The 20,125-nt window shown below is 49.3% G+C and overlaps 1 protein-coding gene across 1 annotated transcript; it reads right to left on the bottom strand.

Moving 5' to 3' along the window:
* Nucleotides 1-743: 743 nt before the first annotated feature.
* Nptx2 (neuronal pentraxin 2) lies at nucleotides 744-12,335 on the bottom strand. The gene is made up of 5 exons (NM_016789.3): nucleotides 11,739-12,335; nucleotides 9,887-10,103; nucleotides 4,578-4,822; nucleotides 2,746-2,925; nucleotides 744-2,055 (listed from the first exon to the last, which is right to left on the bottom strand). Exons 1-5 carry the CDS (start codon nucleotides 12,156-12,158, stop codon nucleotides 1,828-1,830), a joined length of 1,290 nt encoding a protein of 429 aa, NP_058069.1. The 5' UTR covers nucleotides 12,159-12,335; the 3' UTR covers nucleotides 744-1,827.
* Between the last annotated feature and the right edge of the window lie 7,790 nt (nucleotides 12,336-20,125).

Genomic DNA, 20,125 nt, shown 5'->3' with positions numbered 1-20,125 from the left:
AAGGAAAGGACCAACACCTAACTAAGGCTTTCCACTGACCTCTGCAGATAAACCAATGGTACACACACAGGCATGTGCACACACACACACACACACACACACACACACACACACACGCACACACAAAATTTTTTTAAGGTGGATAATCCTTAATGACAACCCCCACATGCACACACATGTACCTGTACACACACACACACACACACACACACAAGATTTTTTTAAGGTGGATAATCCTTAATGACAACCCCCACATGCACACACATGTACCTGTGTACACACGTACACACACATACACACACACAACTTTTCATTGTTCTTTGAACTCACCTGTGAATTGAGATTGGCTTACAGGGAGCTGTATTAAAGAGATTAAATGAGATGTAGCAAGAACACTTACACAGAGAAAGGGCAGAGGAGAGCTCAGGGGCTTCTTAGATGGGCCAGGGACAGATAGCCTGCTGGACTCCCATATCATGCTGCGGAAGGAGGGGGACACATTTGGACAATGTCCTATCCCAAGGGTCAACACTCCATGTCCTTCACATACGGCTGTGACTGTCCACTGGGGTGAGGTCTCATTAAACGGAAGCAGCTGTGCATCTGCCAGGAAGCACAAAGCACCACCCTCCCAGACGAGCTGGGCTCCAGTTGTGTGTGTGTGTGTGTGTGTGTGTGATAGGGTGAGTTAGGGAGAGGAGACCGAGAGAGATGGGGGGAGGGGAGAGAACAAGAAGCTCAAAGCGTCTTCCGGTGCACTTTAATCAAAATTCCATCATCACAAGAGCTCTTGTGGCATACAATGTCAGGATGGGCACATCAAGTTGGTCCTACAGATGGAACATCCATGGATCCGCAATTCAAACATGTATGAAAAATAAAATATATAATATTTATAGCTTTATAAATTTCCCCACTGAATCACTTTCTCTTTAAAATAAATTATGATATATGATGCAGCCTGGAGTCACTAAGCAAGTAGCAGCCAAATGACGCCCGAATCTCCAGTTCCGGGGGAAATACTCGATGGGGGACGGTCAGATGCTCACAGGAACCAATGTGGCTTACAAAACAAGCTCACTCTTCACAGTGGGCTGAGCATCAAAAGGAGGGGAGGCTTCTAATGGCTGTTCATCTTTTGTGGGGATTGTTGTAGAAGCTGCAAATGAACTTTTGGCACCAGATGAGAAGAGCAGCCCCTCAAAGCCAGCCCAGCAACGAGCCTCTGAGCGAGCGTGGGTCTGAGAGGGGGACCTTCTCCACGGGGGGGGGGGGGGGGGGTGTCTGTTCCGGGGATGCTGGGGATTGTCTGAGCAGCTGGCCTTCCAGCAGCTGCAGTTCCCTCAGACGGAAAGTGCACATGACAACGAGGGAGAGGCCCTATTTCAGGGGCTTCTGTGCAGTGTTCAGTCAAAAGCAGGGATGTGCTACACACACAAGGGACCTAGGCCACGCCGATAGGATGACCGCACAGCCATCAAAGGGGACAGACAGGAAGTACACATGAGACACCAAGGATCCAAAACAACAGGCAGGGCTGGGCTGCATTAGCATTTACAGGGACTGGTGGAGAGGCTCACAGACTTTACTAGAAACCCCAGCAGGAAGTGGCTCAAGACTCTTCCAGGGATTCTGTCACTACCCCCCAAAAAACCTCGACAAAATGGTAAGGAACAAATGAGCCTAAGACAAGGGCGGCCACACAGCCTGCATTAGAGCTCCGGCTCTTTTCTGTTCAGGCCAGAGGTTTTAGGTGAATGGGGAAGAGATGCCTTGAAGTCCTCAGAACAGCCCGATGGATCGTGGCCTCTGGGACGGAGAGGGCAGCTACAAGTCCAGGAGCCGCTCTTCACAGGTCTCCACAGGCCACTTGGAAGCCCCGCCGAACACATCGACATTGTTGTCCACCCACGGGATGATGTTGCCGGGCATGTTCGTGGAGCAGTTGGCGATGTTGATGATCTCCTGCGCCCGGAGGACGCGGTCCCATATGTTGAACTGGCTGAGCTCTCCAACAAAGGCCTGCGTGGCATCAAATCTGCCTCCCACCGTGTCCTGGAAAGTGGAAAAGGGCACGCTGGGATAGGTTCACAAGCAGAACTGGCCTCCTGACTCTCCAGGGAAGAGAGAGGGAGGGGACCACATATTCCACAGGTCCTGAAGCCTCACCCACTTTACACGGGGGAAACTGAGGCAGACAGGGAAGACAGCCACCTAAAGCCTGACTCTCAGTCCCTTTCAGGGGTGAAGCAGTGGACGTGAGGAAGGAGGCCATGCATGAGTTTGCAAGCCCCCACGTGCTTGCTGTTTGTCACCCCTTACCTAGATAGCAAGTGTCCCAGATCATCTTTCTTCCCATGAGCCCACTGCCCCCCCCCCCCCCCCCCCCCCCCCGCCGGCACACTACATCTTTCCTACATGGCCTTTGCTAGATTCCGGGATCCCGAGCCAATAGTTCCAGGGAGATTTCAGTTCTACCACTGTGTACCAGGTAAGGCCAAATGCAGGGGTTCAAAGGGACACTGGAGATGCCTTCCTATAGTGCTGACCCACAAGGCAGCTGGACCCGAGCCACTATATGACCCTGTGATTACAAGGACATTCCCACAGCTTGCTCATCACACAACCAGGGAGCTTGGCTGTCAGAACAGTGGCAGGGTCTGGGAGACCTTGGGCAAGGGCATGGGGATGCCGGGTAGCTGGGTTGGGCAGCCTCCTTGGTAGCATCCGTGAGAGAGTACCCACCTGCTCCTGCCCCAGGATGAGCACGCCCCCTGGCTTAATGGGGTGCCAGGGTGCCAGGTTTTCCCCAGTGCCCAGCTTCTCCCCATCCTGGAACGCTTCCCACATGCCGTCTCGAGTGGTCCAGGTGATGCAGATGTGGTGCCACTTGCCATCACTGACAAACAGCGGCAGCTGTGCGACCTGCGGGTATCAACATGCAGGTGAGGACTCGCCAGGTCCAGATTCCACAGATTCCTCCAGCGAAGGAATATCACCTGGGTTACTCTTCTTCCCACAGTCCAGGACTCCTGCTGGGATTCCCGTCCCTGTCTTGTGAGTGACACACCAAACCCCATTTGCCTTGTGTGTGTGTCAATCAGGAGACTGGGCAAAGCCTCAGGACACTGGACATTCTTGGTTCTGGGCCTGGCTACCAACTCCCTTACTAAGCTAGGCTCTGTGTAAAACCTGGCAGGTAGCACTAAGAGACCTGTGAGTGTGTGTGTGTACACTCCCTTACTAAGCTAGGCTCTGTGTAAAACCTGGCAGGTAGCACTAAGAGACCTGTGAGTGTGTATGTGTGTGTGTGTGTGTACACCAAGCCTTGCCTGTGTCAAGCGAAGGTCTGGAGACCTCTATATGCATATGCGTGTCAGCACAATACAGGAGTGTGCACATACAGATCCTACACTCAACTACAGGCCAGAAGCCTGTGAGCACAAGGTTGTGCTGTTGTTACTGTTGGTCTCCTAGCAACCTGAAGTCTCCCTCCCAGGAATTAGATGTTTACAAGAGGTCTAAGGGGAGAGGAAAACAAGACTCTCAGGGATTACAGTGTTATTTAGAACAATAAATTCTTGGCTCAGGAAAGCTGTTCCTGCTAGAAGCCTGGGAGGCTCACTCCACTCCACAGAACTTCCAACTTCTCCACAATGCTCCCAGAGTAGGCAAACTCCACCCAGTGGCAGTTTGATAAAGATCACAGGCAGGCAAGGGTCTCTTCTTCACCTATCCCAAATGGAGGCTAGACCTGGGCCATCTACAGCAGAGGCAGCCATTCAAATGCTGGACTAGGGACATTCTTTTATTGTGTTGGATCTGACTTTAGGAGAAAAGTTTGAGTCATTTGTTTTCAAGATAGGGTTTGCACGAGGTGGCTGAGTGATCAGAGGCTCACAACTAGGCTTTCAAGGAGTGGTCCTTACTGCCTATGCAAACGGAGCTTCTGCTCTGGGGAAGGCAAGGCTATGGACGAGAAAGAACAGTTGCCAGAGGCTGAGAAGGGCTGGGTTGACTACATGTGCATGGGGGTGTGGCAGTGGGGCTGTTTTATATGTTTATTTATATGTTTATTGTGGTGTGATTATACAGCTGTCTGTATACATTAGTCACAGCCAGCCTAAACTGAATGTACGTTTCAAAGCTCAGTTTTGCCATATGTATCGCAATAAACCCGATCCCTTTAAAATCTACACTCTCACACAGGTGCCCTCGACCAGAGCATTTAGGGAGAGCCACAAACACTGCCTCTGCATGTGGGGTCCTGCCTTCCTACTCCTTCCGCTCCGCTCCTGTGACATGGGAATCCTCAACTGCCTGTTGTTGGCCAGACTCAGAGCTGGGATCTCCATAGGCTGCAGATATCCTCTGCCACCCCCATCCCACGGGCAGCACTCTGGAGAGGAAATGCCTCCTCCTCCATGCTGAGGAGGGCAACCACCACTCTCCCAGTCAGTAGCTGAAACAGACTGTGGCTGGCCAGGATCTGCTCTGCGTGCTGCCGAAAGCCAGCAAGTGCGGATGTCCTCCAGGGTCTGCTCCCCTGGACCCAGGGAGACCCCAGCAGGTCTCACCTTGTCGTTGATGAGCAGCTCAATGGGGTTATTGCCCCACTCTATCAGCACAATCTCGTTGGCTTGCCCGGGCACAGCGTAGGAGAATGGCGTACCGATGCCTGGCGAGGCACTGGACCGCAGCCACAGGCAGATGGTAAAGGCGTACAGCTCAGGCAATGTCTTCTTGATCTTGCCATACAGGTAGTTTGTACGGAGAGGAAGGGACACTTTGAATGCATCTGGTGACTTGAATGCACTGTTGCCTGGGTGGAAGGAAAAGGAGTTGGTTGCAGCAGGGTGGCCTGGCCAAGTACCAGGACCCATCACTCAGGCAGGCCAGGCACTCCAGCTCCTGGTCAAAGTGCCCAAATCCAGCAGTCCTGGGATAGTCCTTGACTCCCAGGAGCTTACACTCTGGTGGGAAACCAGTCTAAAGACAGTAGGAGGGGACTTCCTCTAGGAGACAGTGACTAGAGGAAGTCCAAAGGGCCGGTAAGGGACCACAGAAAGCCTGTGACACAGAAGACCCGAGGGTGAGAATCCCGACAGAGGCACTGGCAAGTACAGCTCTCCAGGATGCTCCCAGAGGTGTGAAGGAACGGAATATTTTGTAAGACATACAGTAGACACCATAGAGAACTTGTCTCTACCTTTTCTTTTCTTTTCTTTTTTTTTTTTTTTTTTTGAGATGGTCTCATTGTGTGCTTCTGTCCTGTAATTCCTACTCAGACCAGCCATCCTTCTGCCTCTGTCTGCTAAGTGCTGGCATTGAAGGTGTGCATCCCATATACAGCCTATCTCCATCATTAAGGCTAGGAAACGAGGCCTCCGAGCGAGAGAAATAACTCAGCAGCTAAGCATGCTTGCTGCTCTTCCAAAGCACCCAGGTTCAATGTCCATCAGTCACATGACAGTTCACAGCCACTGCACCTCCAGTTCCAGGGGATCTAATGCTCTCTCTGGCCTCCACACATGGCATACATACATATGCCTATGCATATATACATACACATAAAACAAAAAAAATTAAGAGAACTCTTCATTCCTATCTGTTTCTGAGTAAAGGCCTTGCTATATAACCTGTAGCCCAGGCCGGCTTTGAACTCACAATCCTGCCTTAGCCTAGTGTCTTAGGGTGTTGTGCAGGAATCAAACCCTAAAACACCTAGCAAGTATTGGGTTTTTAAATGTATGCCACCACCACCTGCAAGAGGTTTCTTTGAATTCACAAATAAATCAGACAAAAACAAAACACCCAACTCTGGTCCTTTCTGATCACCATTGAGTCTCACGGTCTCAATGACTAGAAGGGAGAGGAAGGGATTAGAGACACTGGATTTAATTTTCTTGTTCTTCCTCAATCAAGTCTTATTTCCTCCCATCTTTCCATGAGCTCTCTGTCCCTCTGTCTTCTTTCTTAAGGGCAGGCTTTGAAACCCAAGGGACCTGGGCTTGTCTCCCAGGAGCAGAGCACTTGATAAACATTGTGGATGCGTGAGCCTGCACCACCTGCCATGGTAGATGATTACCACTGCTCAGGCAAAGGAGTCAGGCTTCAGGTGCACACTACAGCCTTCCTCAGAAGTGATGTGACAGTCCATCTCAATCCCCACTGGGAAACCCTGTGCTCCTGACATTACCTTTCCTTCTCAAGAGAAGACTGCATTGCCGGACTGTTTTCTGGAATGTGGGATGGGGGTGGGGGAGACAGATGCGTGCAGAGGTGCTGCGCCCCTCAGGCTAACACCTGGCCAGAACTTTAGACCTTACTGGGAATGGTAAGACCCCCTCTCCCCCATCTCAGGCTGTTCTTCACATCTGAAGTCTTTGAAAACAAACTCTTACATGGCCCGGGACTTTCAGCATCATCTTGACTCAAGCTCAGATTAATGCACAGTTCTGTGACCCAAAGTTTGCAGGGAACAACACGATTCTGTGAGTGGCCATAGTGACAGTTTCCCTGTACATAAGGATCAGATCCTGCCAGTGAAGGGGCCTCAGTTCCACGCCCACTCAACAACTACTTACTAAGTGCTCTTAAAGGGCCAGACAACCTTACTCCATCATGATATTCCAAAGTCCCAGGGCGCAGGCCTTATCTGCAGAGGTCTCCTGCACAGCCCAGCAGCTGAGTCCAGGGTCGCTTTTCTGGTCTCACTGGGTTTTCTAGCTAGTATTTGCTCCTGCTTCTGCGGTTATGTAGTCTCCCTGATTCATCCTGACCTCCCATGGTAGGCATCTCTCAAAACAGGCTGTGGGCTATGGAGCACCTATGGAGCACCTGCCCAGACTTGGAAATCTGACTGTCTCAAACACCTGAAAAAGCAAGCCACTGTAAACACCAGGGCTTGCCCCTCATTATGCTGAAGATACAGAGCCAGACAACACCCGCTCCAATTCTGTAGGTTGTACTGTTGTGTTGAGGCTTCAGAGAAACGACTTATCTAAGGGCACCCAGCTACTGATCCAACAGAACCAGAAGTCCCTCTCTCCACTACACACAGCCACTGGTGCTCAGTCTTCAAGTGGCAAATGGCCGAGCTCTTAATGAAGGCATCATTATCTAATAAGGAGAAATGGCTTCTATGCTCGCAGGTGGGCAGGCTTGCCAATTTAATAAGACTTGGGGTCGGTAATATCATTAGGTCGGTGACAACAGATAGGTTTAATTAGAGCAGGGAGAGCAGAGAGGCAGGGAGGGGCTCTAGCCTGACAACTGGTGCCCTTTATTTGAATAAAACAGCTTGGAGGTTCAGAGGAAACTTAGTTAGAACCAATTAAGGAATTAAAAGGCTTGACCAATAAATCAGAAGCTGCAGGTGGTAGACAAGCCTAAGGAGGGGGGTGGGCAGCCTGGGCCTTTGAAGGAGGAAGCTCTGGTTTCTCAGTGCCAAAGCCGACAATTTCAGCACCCAGCCAGCTGCACCTGGCCTACTGGCCCAGACTCTGAGGCCTTTACAAATGAACAGGTCTTACAGACAAGAGAAATGGGTACACTGGGGACATGGGTGCTGTGCAGAGTAAGCACACCCAGAGCTTCACACCCAGTTAGGGTTAAAAACCCATTTCTTCTCTGGGATCGCTACTAAACTTCTCAGATCTGCAGAGATTGAGAGCATCACTACCGCGTCATCTGTACCTGCCATGGATACCTGGTGTGGGGCTAATAGAAGACACCGAAGCTACAGCTAAGCGTCTGGCTCATATCTGATGTAGAGTGACGAACCCAAGGACAGGAACTCCCCAGAGCCTTCCTAACCGGCCACACGCTTGAGCCTCTATGGGGCTCAGTGAGATGCTTCTACGGAACCTGGTGGAGTTCCAATTCCTAGTGCACTTCGGGGGCTGAGCATCTGCATACCCTTCTACAGTGGACATAAAGCAGACTGAGCATAAACTCACAAGTGCCCAGAAACAAATGGCTTACCAGATGGTCATTTTCCTTTAAGACTCATTCCAGAACTGAGTGGGTGGAACACAAGGAAAAAGTCTAGCATTCCTGTGCTGGGGAGTCAAAGGGAAGTCTGGGCCTGGAGCCGGCTCAGCAATTAAGAATACCGTTGAGGAAGTAAGAATACCGTCTTACAGAGGACCCGGGCTCATTTCTGTGCACCCATAGGGCGCTCACGATCACTGCAACTCCAGGCCCAGGGGATCCAACATCTTTCTAGGCTCCGTGGGCACCGGGTGTAAATGTGGTGGCATACATATGCATACAGGCAAAATACCATATACATATACACTTGCTCGGGCGGGTGGGCGGGTGTGTGTGTACGTGAGATGCAGGAGCTCCGTGTTTCCTCTGAACCACTGGTGTAGAGGCTTGGCTCTTGTTAGCCCAGCAGCCTGTGGCCTGTTGAGCTGTGGGCTTTCAGTGAGAACTAAGGGGCAAGAATGTGGGTGTCAGAACCAGCATGGCTGGCCTGAGCCCTGCCTGTCCCTTCTGGCTTAGAACAGGTGGGGAAGCTACTAAGTACAGCATGCTTTTCCACTGGCCTGGAGTTCAAGGACAGATAATGGAGAGGCTCAGCTTTATGTCACTGTGACAAGTGTCTCAGGCTTCATAGCAAGTATCTATAAAGGAAACTTGCCTGCCTGGGAAATGAGCATTTTCTCATCTGTGAAATGGGTAGCATGTTCAGCATGCAGCCTGATACGATGTCCATTCTCCGGATTATACTGACTTGTCTCCTTGCTGGTAAGCCGAGCACTGTGCCAAGGGAGGCGCAAGGCCACCAAGTCCCCTCTGATTCTAGTCCCCGCTTTCAGTCACTCACTGCTATGCTTCCTCCCTGGCCCCTGCCTCCCAAGGATCCACCGTGATTGTGTGGGGGTGCTGGGGGCAGGATGCTGCTCTCCCTCTTGTCAAGCAAGAAAGAATCAGAGGCAGTTTCTCTGCCTGTGACGAAGCCTCTGAGACCCAGTGCATCGCCCGATGTCACCTAGCAGTAGAAGAAAGACAGAGAAGAAACTATTTTTGAAAACTCAAGAATCAATGTCAAGTCAGAAATGGCAGCACACACCTGTAATCCCAGCATTTGGAGGCTGAGGCAGGAGGATGGCAAATTGAAGGCCCGGTTAGGCTATATAGTAAGATGCTGTTTCAAGCACCTAAAAAACAAACAAACAAACAAAAACAAAACAAACCCCACAACAACAACAACAAAACAGAATCTAAGTCAAATAAGTAAGTCAAGGGAAATAACAGAAAACAGGAAAGTGTTTCGGGGAAACCGGGGACTGAATGAAATAATAGCCCATTAGCTCACGCCCTCTTTCACCTGACCCTTCTGTTCACGACCAGGGTCATGGGACAGTTTTCTATTGGATGGTCTCCTGTCAATCATGACATTGAACTTGGCTTTGTCATCTTAGTGAATCTGATTCTATACCCTCCACCACCAAACCTAAAACCCCACGGGTCACCCAGAGAGTTAGGGGGTTGAGACTACAAACTGAAGCCTTTAGGAGCCTTCATCTCCTCCTCTGTCTCTCACGAAAGATTCTGTCTGAATCTTACCTAACACAGCATGAGATGGCAAGATGAACAGAGGCAGAACTAGTTACATCCGGCAGGAGGTCAGAGGTCAGGCTGTTTATCCAAGCTGGTCTGGAGTGCCTTTGTTCCCCCCCCCCCCCAGGGTAATGCTGGTAGGGCTAGGAGCTAATCCCTGTGAGCACAGACATCTAAGGACACCTCCATGTTGTGCCACTACCACTGCTTCACTTATGTCCATAAATGGAAATCCTAGATCTGCCTGAAGTGGTAAAAAGGAGGCCACTCTCAGACAGAGCGCCGGGCGGGCGGGCGGGCGCACAGCACCTACCTCGCTCCAGCTCAGTCACCCTCTGCAGCAGGGCGTTCAGCGTGCTCTCTGTCTTCTGCCGGTGAGCCGAGGTCTCATTATGAAGCAGGGACTTCTCATCTTCCAGCTCCGCCACCTTGCGTAGCAACTGCCTCTCCAGCTCCCCGAGCCTCCGCTGGAGCACCTCTCGGAAGTCGCTCGGCAGCCCAGCGTTAGACACATTTGTGCGGAGCTGGAGCTTTGGAAGGGTGGGAGGGAGAGAGATTCAGGCCAGCTGAATAGAAACTGTGGCACGCAGCTCCAGTGACCCAACCACACAGCAAGGAGCTTCCAAAGCGGCTCAAAGAGAACATTTTACTGATGCCCCCCCGCCCCCCGCCGCCGCCGCCTTTTTGGTAGGGAAAGGCTTTCAAAGTCAGACAAAAATTACTTCCCTGCAATATTTGAAACTTGTGAATCTCACTTTCTCCTCTCGAAAAAGCTGCTTTTCTTCTCTTACCAAAAAGCCTAAAAATTTGGCCAACATCTACAATTCTATGTCATAAAAAGCCCAAAACACAGTTAAGATTTTTTTTTCAAACAGTTAATCAATGGTACTCAAAGCCAGCGAGCTTTCATCTAGAAATGAACACGGTCCCCAAGTTCCAAAATGGTACAAGGGCAAACGGGCTCTGCCATATTCCTGGAAAAGGTCAGGTATAATACGTTACTAAACCCCAGACAGCTCCGTTTTTAATGTATCCAAACCCTCACTTCCTATTTCTCTCACTCCTCTGCCATCACGCTGGCTCGGAGGCTGCCAGCCACCCTCAGCCATGAGCCCTTGGCAAGCGCCTGAATCCCTGTGTCCCAGTGTACCAGATTATAAACTGTAGAAAACTGGACCTGCCTCGAGCCATTCTCTATTACAAGGGTTAAAATTAAATACTCTGCCTGAGTCACACTTAGAACTCAAAAAGTGTGAGCTCTCAGTAATCATGACTCATGGACCCACAGATGCTGGGAATACTGTATATAGCAATCATGCCAAAAGCAACACTCCGATAATTTAGCAATAATTAACACCTGTAATTTAAACCTCATTTTTGCTAATAGGTATTTTTGATAAACGCTGTTAACAGAAATGTCCACACTTCTTAAACAAGGTGGGAAGTAAGATGAAAATTAATTGATGATTTCTCCCCCAAAGTTCCAAATTACCCACGGGAGAAGATAGCGAGATAAAGTCCGTTCCCCTAAAGTCATAGCTAAGGGCATCTTTAAAAAAAAAAAAAAAAAAAAGCTGACTCTGTGAAGAGGCGTCTTTGAGGTTAATAAGGGGCTTGCTTACATCCTGGGGTCGCTGGCTTTCCCCCTCCACTATCCTGCAGATCAGTCAAGACCAGTCCTCCCACACCCCGACGCAATTTGTCAAAGAAAACACCAGATGCCCAGGGGCAGCTGACCTCCGGTGGCAGTCTCAGCACTGGGTACAGCCAGCAGGAGCGTGTCCCGCTTCTGAAAGTGGAGGTTTGCAAAGAGGAAACAGGCTGCCGGGGTCACCGGGTTTTGCCCTCCAGGCTTGGCAGTCTGGGTTCTTTAGGTAAAAACCTCGGTAAGTTCACGGTGAGTCTAGTGGGTAAGTCCCCGCGCGCGACGGAATGGAGATGGGGGTGAGAATTTCACCTTTCCCATCGAACGTGGGGACAGAAGAGGACAAGGAGACGGGAGGCCATCACAGTAAGGTCCAGAGTAGGAGCGAGACTTGCACCCCCGAACTCAGCTCTCCCCGTGGATGGGGGCGCCCGGCCAGCCCACGTACCCATTTCTCCCGCATCCTCAGTCCCACGATCCCGGGGACCACCACCCGCTAGATGCCACCGCGCACAGGTACCTCGAGGCTCTCCAAGCGGTCCTTGAGGGTTTGCAAGGAGCGGCTAAGCTGCTCCACGACGTGGCCCGGGTCCCGCGGCAGGTCGCCCATGGTGTCCTTGCCTGTGCCGCGCGCCTTGCCGCCCGCCAGCCCCTCGCAGCGGGCCAGCTTGCCGGTGAGCTCTCGGATGGCTTCTCGCTGGGCGCCCAGCGTCTCCTTCTGCTGCACGACGGTCTCGCGCAGCTGCAGCACAGCGGCTCGCAGCTCCTCCTCGGGGCTCAGAGCGCCTCCCTGCATGGGCATCGCGGGCAGCGGGCAGCCGGCGCGCGCCGCTTCGGGGGGCAACGCGGTGCACACGAAGCGGCTGCCAGGTATCGGGCTGTCCTGGGCTCGTCCGGCGGCCACGGCGAGCGCCACGCCGACGGTCAGCAGCGCCAGCATCTCGCTGACCTGTGTGCTCACTTCAGCATGGGTCGCTGGTTTGCCGTCTGGGCGCCTTCGCGGCCGGCTACGTCTGTCCGAGCGCGGCACTCGAGGGAACCGCGTGCAGCACGGAAACGGCAGCACAAGCGCCGCCTGCCGTCGCAAAAACCCGCTCTCCGCTTTGCGCGGCGTTCTGGCCCGGGCTCTGCCCGCGCGCCCTTTCTTAAGCTTGGAGGGTGGGGCCACAGGCGCGTGGGGCTCGCGCCGCGCTCTCTGATTGGTCCGCCGGCGTTCGCGTCACGCGGAGGGCGGGGCGCGGGCGCATTGCTAAGCTGGCCCAGGCGGCTGGGTTCTGTCGTGGGTTGGGTTTCAGAGACGCGAGTGCAGGATCCCCAAGGCTCCTTAGGAAAGGAAACTGGGCTTCGGAAACGGTCAGAGAAAGCGTCGGCTGGCCCCGCACGGTCAAAGAAGCCCCGGGGACAACTTGCCGCCCACGATGAGAGGTGTTGGCGCGGCTTCCGGCTGAGAAATCCTGACCGAGATGACTCCACTTGCCTAGGAGGAATTCTCCCAGCGGGACTCGAACCCGGGTCTTCCACGCGAGCCACCTACGCGGCTCGCGTGGGCTTCCTTGTTCTGGCGCGGGAAGCACGACGGTCGATTGCAGAGGCGGACAGTCTGTAGGCGTACCCAAAATCCCAGGCCCAACCCCAGAGAACTCAAGGGGAAAAACGGAAGAAAACAAGAAAGAAAGAAAGAAAGAAAGAAAGAAAGAAAGAAACAGACCAGCAGGGACAGAAGTGGGTCCTGGATGCTGCAAGAAAGAAGGGGATGCCCACACAGAAGACCAGGAGGCAGTAGTCACGAGTTCACTCGAAGGTTCTTGTGCGGGGACAATATCCTTCTAGGCATGACCTTATTTATTTCGCATGACCTCGGTTTGATGAGAACATCCAGCCGGAATAAACATGATGGGGCCATGGCAAAGACTGGGGCCCCGTTCTTTTTAATGCGGGAATCCAACAAGTCCACTTTACACCTGGAGACTAGTATCATCAGATTCTTGGAGAAAGCCTAATATTAATACCCAGAAACCCCGCAAAAGATTGGGAGGGGGTATTTCAAAATCTTACCCATGGCTTACAAGTTCAGAACAGTTACACACTTAACAGACTCAGCTGGTTTACTGTGAATTAAAAATGAAAAAAAAAAAGTTCCCCCTTTTTAAAGAAATCCTGTTGCAAGGTCATTAATCACATTACCCATTCTACCAGAAACAAATGGATTTGTCACTTGTGCAAAGAAGCTGGGGTTGATTCTGAAAACAAATTGTATCAAAATAAATGAAATTATTATGATAATACAAAATAGACTGCAGTGATTAATCTCTGGGAACCAAATTCTGACCTGTTTTGCACTTCAAACAATAGCTTCTGTTATGTAAATAGTTGTGGGGGTTTTCAAGGACAGTGTTGCTAAATTATAAGGAAAGTTCTATTCATGAAAAATCTCTTCAAGGATTAAAAACTACAGACAGGATATTCAGTCTCCACAGGACCCAGAGCAGGACTCAGAAGCGAGGATGGCTCAGGTAAGAATATTCATCAATGGAAAAGGTAGGGTGTAGGCAGGGGGGTGAACACTGGGCTAATGGCTTTGTTGTCTAGACTCACCACAAAGAAGTTTCCCCTTGTTGAATTTGACCTTGAGTCTACCATTTCTTCCTAGACTTTCTTTCTTTGGCTACATGGAAACTCAAAAGCTCAAATAACACCCCCCACACACACACACACACACAAACTGCAATCACGAAGGCAACAAAATCTCAAAACACTTTCTAAAGTAGTACATTTTTAGAGGATGCTGTAAGGTACCAAATCCAGGCATGTTCAGAATTACCCAAATATAGACATGCTGCTTGAAGTTACCACTCACAGATTTAATGCTCTTTTACTCCCAGGCCAGGGCAGATCTTAATTGGGTGTGACAAATAGATTATCATTGTTTCTTTGTAGTTCTCCAGCCCTTTCATGACATGGACTAATAATTCATATTTGCAACTACTTGAAGCCAAGGCTTGTCCTTTTAATAATTAAACGTATTTCCAGAATTCTAATTTCCTCCTGACCAAAGAAGGTGATGTACAAGAAGACATAAAAATAGCATATATCCCCAAAATAATTGCTCTTAGACTTCCTACAAGAGTTCCCACTATGAGAAGGGATCAGCAGAGTTGCCAAATTCCAGATGGAAAGACCCAGGCATTGAGGATATGATTTTCTCTGGAGACAGTAAAATCAGAGGACTTATGCTATTTGCAGTTTTGTTTTCCTGGTACAATGGAAAAATCTGCTGGTTTAGGAATGAGGCCTTCTAGTCCCAATGCCAACTGTTACTAGCTAAGTGGTTTGGGGCAAGCCATTTTCTCCTCTTTGGACCTTGTAGGAAAGATAAGGCAATTAGCGTCAACTCTTTAATGGCCCTTCTGGCTTTATTCAAGAGCCTGGTAGTTCTGGGAGGAAGGACTCCCTCTTCCACGTGCCAAACATTACAAAACATTGGTTTTCTTCTGTGTGGGCAATGGATTTCCTGTAGCGAAGGCAGAGTAGAGAAGGTGAGGCTGGTTGTGTAAACAGCAGATAGACTTTCATACAAGGAGATGCTGTGGTCGTGGCTGTAACCTGTTCCTGGCAGCGTGGGCTCTCTGCCTTGATTTCTTCCTCACAGCACAGAAACCGTCCACCTGAAAGATCCTGCGTGCATGACTCACCCTACCCATGAGAAGGGCTGTGCGAGTGACAGAGCCCAGGGCCCACAGATTTTTCTGCTACTTGAGAAAGTCGTGCAGATCTGCAGCAGTGAATCACTGCCACCTAATCTCTTAGTGTAACCGGTGCAACAGCATAGTAACCACCCACTCATTCACTATGTCGGCTGGTCCCGGGGCAGCCCAGAGCCGGGTACAGACTTAACCCAAGCCCACGTGCTGGGAATCCTAATGAGCTGTTCTACCTCCATTTTATTGCCCCATCTGTTTGGCTCCCTGGTTCTTTCTCACATGCATTTTTATCTTGGTCTTCTGGGAAATGTGCTAATTTCCACCACGATGTCAGAAGAACCTATCTTATACAGTTTCCCCCTCCCCCTCTTCTGCATTTCCTCCCCTCTTAGCCACTTGGGAAGTCAAGAGTGGGGGCGTGTGCTCAATAGCACGGAATTCAAGGACAGCTTCCTGCAAACATGACTCAGGAACTATCCTCGGTGCTGAATTTCAGTCCGAGGGGAGTTCAGAATGGTGTGTGTGTGTGTGTGTGTGTGTGTGTGTGTGTGTGTGTGTGTTGCATGAGAGTGTGCACAAGGGATTCAGTGCTGGAGGCGCTAAAGGATCCCGATTAATCCCCTGTAATACATAAAATGCTAATACCCTTTTATGAGTGTGTTTTTCACGAGACCAAGCTGCCCAATAAAATGGAAAGGGAGTTTGGCGTCAGGCAGCACTTGTTTCAGTCCCAGTCTGATAACTCGAGAGTGTAGCTTAACCTCCCTGAGCCTTAGTTTTCTCATTTCTAAAATTAAAAGTAAATTTATGAGCAAGCCTTGTTGTTTCTGGGCTTGTGTGAGACACTGTTTCCAGACATGTTTAGCATAAAGCAGGTGCACAATAAATGCTAATGGACCTCTCCTCCCCTTCTCTCCACCAGAGCTAGGCCTGAATTATATAGGTCCTATTAAAAACAAAATTAAAATTTCCCTTTATTCTGTATACTATCCTTTAGAACTAAATACACTAAGAGTCTGGGGCAATACAAGCCAGCTTCCTTAGAGAGATGATGAGAGTTGAGAACTCCAGAAAAAATGTAGAAGTATCAGCAAGTAAAAGATCTCTCTCTCTCTCTCTCTCTCTCTCTTTCTCTGTGTGTGTGTGTGTACATAAGATAAATTATGGTGTTATAAAGATTTAATCATGTGAACTATTTTGCATTTATGCTAACTTGGTGTTTATGTGAAGGGACCCAACTAAAAGACTGGTTGTATTTAACATTCCGGCAAATGAATTTAAATTGCTATGGGATGTGAGAGAAGCTTGCCCCTTCTGATAAAGCAGGTTTTTCTTTCTTCAGTGCATCTGGCTTCTTCCTGAATGATGTATCTCTGGTTTAATTTTGGAGCAAGTGATAGGAAACATTGACTTTCAGAAAATGTTCCTGTGCACGGGTGTATTACAAGTGGGTAGAGAGCCATAGTTTGGGGAAACGGCTTGTTAATGTAACTCCATGATTTCACCAAACAAATGAAGGCTCAGTGGTACCTTCTGATTTCTAGCAATAGACGAGGTCACTACAAGCCAGGAATAACAGGTTAGCTTGGTGTCTAAAGGGAATGGACTCTGGACAGTGAGCTTACTGGGTATGATGTAACAGGCGGTAGAGCACTTGCCTAATATAAAACCCGGAGCTTCACCCCAAGCATACAAAAAAAGACCCCTTGAAGTTAGTTTGCTTTGAGGAAATCGAAGAGCATAGTCTCTCAATTTCTCTATATTTGGAAACACTAGGGATAATACTTCCTTTATATGCCTGTCTAAAAATTACAAAATTGGAACTGGGGAGATGGCTAGTGGGGGAGGGGATGGGAAGACTTCTGAATATGCCAATGTGGAGATCTGAGTTCAAATCCCTGAAACCCAATGTAGGGTGGGGACGGGAGACTCTCTAGAAGCTACCCTGGCATACACAGTCGGAACAGCCTTGAACAAGGTGGAAGGTATAGACCAACACCTGAGGTTCCCCTCTGACTCTCACACATATGCTGCACACACACACACACACACACACACACATACACACAGAGGAGATGGAAAATTGATCTAATTATGACAAAGATTGTAGCTCATTGTGCCCATATCAGTTAGGCACAGATAGCTTGTGTGAACATTTGAATTTTAAAGATTTATTTTTCATTTTATGCATATATGAGTATGCTTGAGCAATGTGTGTGCACCGTGTACGTGCCAGAGCCCAGGACAGAAGAGGGTATCAGATCCCCTTGACCTGGAGTCACAGACAGTTCTAAGCTGTCATGTGGGTGCTGGGAATCAAACCTGGGTCCTTTGCGAGAGCAATAATTGCTCTTAACCACTGAACCATCTCTCCTGCTTGGATGAACCTTTGAAAGCCCAAGCTGGAAGCAATTCTATAGAAATCCAAAGACTAGAAAACAGTTTTCAAAAGATTAAAAGGTGAGAAAGCTACTTAACAGCAGAGCCTTGGTCAGATGCAGGCCTTTGATCTTCAGTGAAAACGTCTTTTCCTTTTGCTGCTTCTTAACTTATTCACTGACCCCGAAAATGTTTGTCTTTTCTTCAAGAATGCCTTCGTTAAAAATGAATAAATTGTTATCAATTGCAATCACGATAATGTCCATAGAACTCGCCAGAGCATTCAGTATTGTGGATTAAGTTTAGTTGGTATTAGAACTTCCCACTGGAGCGGAGGAGATGGCTGAGTAGGTAAAGTTACTCGCTGCTAAGCTTGACCACCTGAGTTTGGTCCCTGGGACCTACATGGTAGAGGGAGAAAATGGCTCCTAAAAATTGTCCTCTGACTTCCAAATGTATGTTGTGCATACACACACACACACACACACACACACACACACTCACACTTACTCACACACTTGATGGATTGTTTTTACAGACGTTCCATTATAGGTTTCTATGCTCCTGTGTTCCTATTTTCTTGCATTTTGAGCCAGCCTCCCTTCCTCCCCACTCCTCTCCCTCTTTTCCTTCCTTCTTCTTCAACCAATGTTTCTTAGGCTTTTATTACTGTGAAGACATCACGATTATAGCAACTCTTACAAAGGAAAGCATTTAATTAGGGCTGGCTTACAGTTCAGGGGTTTAGTCCATTATCATCATGGCAGGAAGCATGGCAGCACACAGGCAGACGCGGTGCTGGAGGGGTAGCTGAGAGGTCTACCTGGGGATCCACAGGCAGCAGGATGAGACAGTGAGCCACTAGGCTGAGCTTGAGCTTCTCAGACCTCCAAGCCCATTCTCCAGTGACACACTTCCTCCAACAAGGCCACACTTACTCCAAGACAGCCACACCTCCTAACAGTGACACTCCCTATGGGCCTATGGGGGCCATTTTTATTCAAACCACCACAATGCTCATGTCCACAGTTGAGTGGTCCACAGCTCTCAATACTCTCCCTAGACTCTCTACGTTTACAAGTTTGTGCTTTTAATTGTCCTTACTGAGATGGATCTTTATGAGGCCCCAGGATCTAATTAACTAATTGTACATTGGCCATCTCAAGAATTCAGTACCTGAACCTCTAACTTGATGTGTCCTCAGTGAAAGGCGTTGTGCTCGTAGCCATCCCTCCCTTTTTCCTCCCATATGCCTCATCTCTGGCATCATTAACATTTTCCACAGGATTCTGAATCTCCTCCATTTCCACCAATACTTTCCGATCCCGGGCCCTTTCTGGGTCCTGATTCTTCTGCATGTCAGCTTCACCGATACCACTTCAGCTCCACTAGTTTTGTTCTAAAGTAGACCGATGCCTCCTAACCACGCTTTTCTAACTCAGCATTTCCATTGGTGTTCACAGCTCCTGGAGTAAATGCCTCCTATTCCCAGATGCCACCCATAGTTCCCTAAATAAATCTGTACACCTTTCGGTCTCCTCCATTCGCTCCCAACCTTCCGGTTCAGCTCTGTTTTCTATTACATCCCTTTCGACCTGCCCTTTTGAACAATCGGATGCTTTCTACACCCAGCTCACAGGCTTTCTCCCATTTCTCCATTTTGCAAGTTACTTCCTCTAAGACGTTCGCCCTGGGGCTAGAGAAGATGGCTCCACAGTGTCAGGACTGTGTGTTGTTCTTCCAGAGGAACCAAGTTCAGATCCCAGCACCCATGTTCGAGTCCTCACAACCTCCTGTACCTCCAGATCCAGAAGAGCCAGCACCTCCTTCTGACTCCATCGACACCCACACGTCCATGGTATGCGCAGTCACAGAAATGCACGCCTATTTTATTAATAACAAAATAACTTTTAAAGTTTGCATCGACATTAGTCATAATAAAGGATTGTTATCTACTGGACCCTGTCTTATTATTCAGGCCTGTGGCTCAGAATCTTTTCTACTGGACTCAGGGCGCCTCATGAGCAACAGCTGGGTCTGACAGAGGTTGTTCTTCTTTATTTTCACCAATAAAATTTGGCCTTTTAGAGGTCATTGTTCGCAGCTATGATACCGTTGTAAGGAAGAAACGAAGGGTTTGTTTAACATGTAATCTATTCTGTAACTGTAGAGAAAAAAATTACTCTTTATGTGGATCTTCTGCTCTAATAGAGAAGCTAGGAATGGGCCTTTGGAAAGGACGAGGAAGGTGGTGTCGGGAAGTGCCGGGTGTTGTGTTCTGAATATAAGATGCATCTCCCTGCTCCCGCTCAGGTGTCAAGCTCTTCATCCTTAACTTGGTGGCACCATTTTGGGGGGTTCTGAAAAGACTTGAGGAGGAGGTAGAGCGGTGCTATAAGTGAAACACTGGAGGGTGGGGGAGGGGTGGGGGGGCGTGCACCTATGAAAGTTTATCTTGTCCTGGTCCTTTCTGTGGTCTCCCATTCCTGACCACCATGAAGTGAACAGCCTGTTCCTCCCCCTGCTCCCACTGCCTAGGTGTTCTGTCCACACAGACAGAGTCAAGTGTCAGTCAACTGACTCCACAGAAACCCTGCCTCTAAAGAAGTAACTCCTGCACCCTCAGTCACTTCGTAAGTTATTTTGTAACAGCAAGGAAAGGCTCTAACATAAGGAGAATTTGGAAGAGAGGGCAAAAGAAGGGACGACTAAACCAACTTGGGGGGTGGGGAGGGAAACAGGATATGTAGTTAGGAATCTCTGACTTACAGGCTTCTGTTTCAAATCTATTTGCAGTTTCCAAGGATACCTCAAGATAAATTTATCT

The sequence above is a fragment of the Mus musculus genome, chromosome 5 (assembly GCF_000001635.26).
Source record: "Mus musculus strain C57BL/6J chromosome 5, GRCm38.p6 C57BL/6J".
Taxonomy (NCBI): domain Eukaryota; kingdom Metazoa; phylum Chordata; class Mammalia; order Rodentia; family Muridae; genus Mus; species Mus musculus.
The sequence above is the reverse complement of the archived record's forward strand: the minus strand, read 5'-3'. Positions and strand labels throughout refer to the sequence as shown.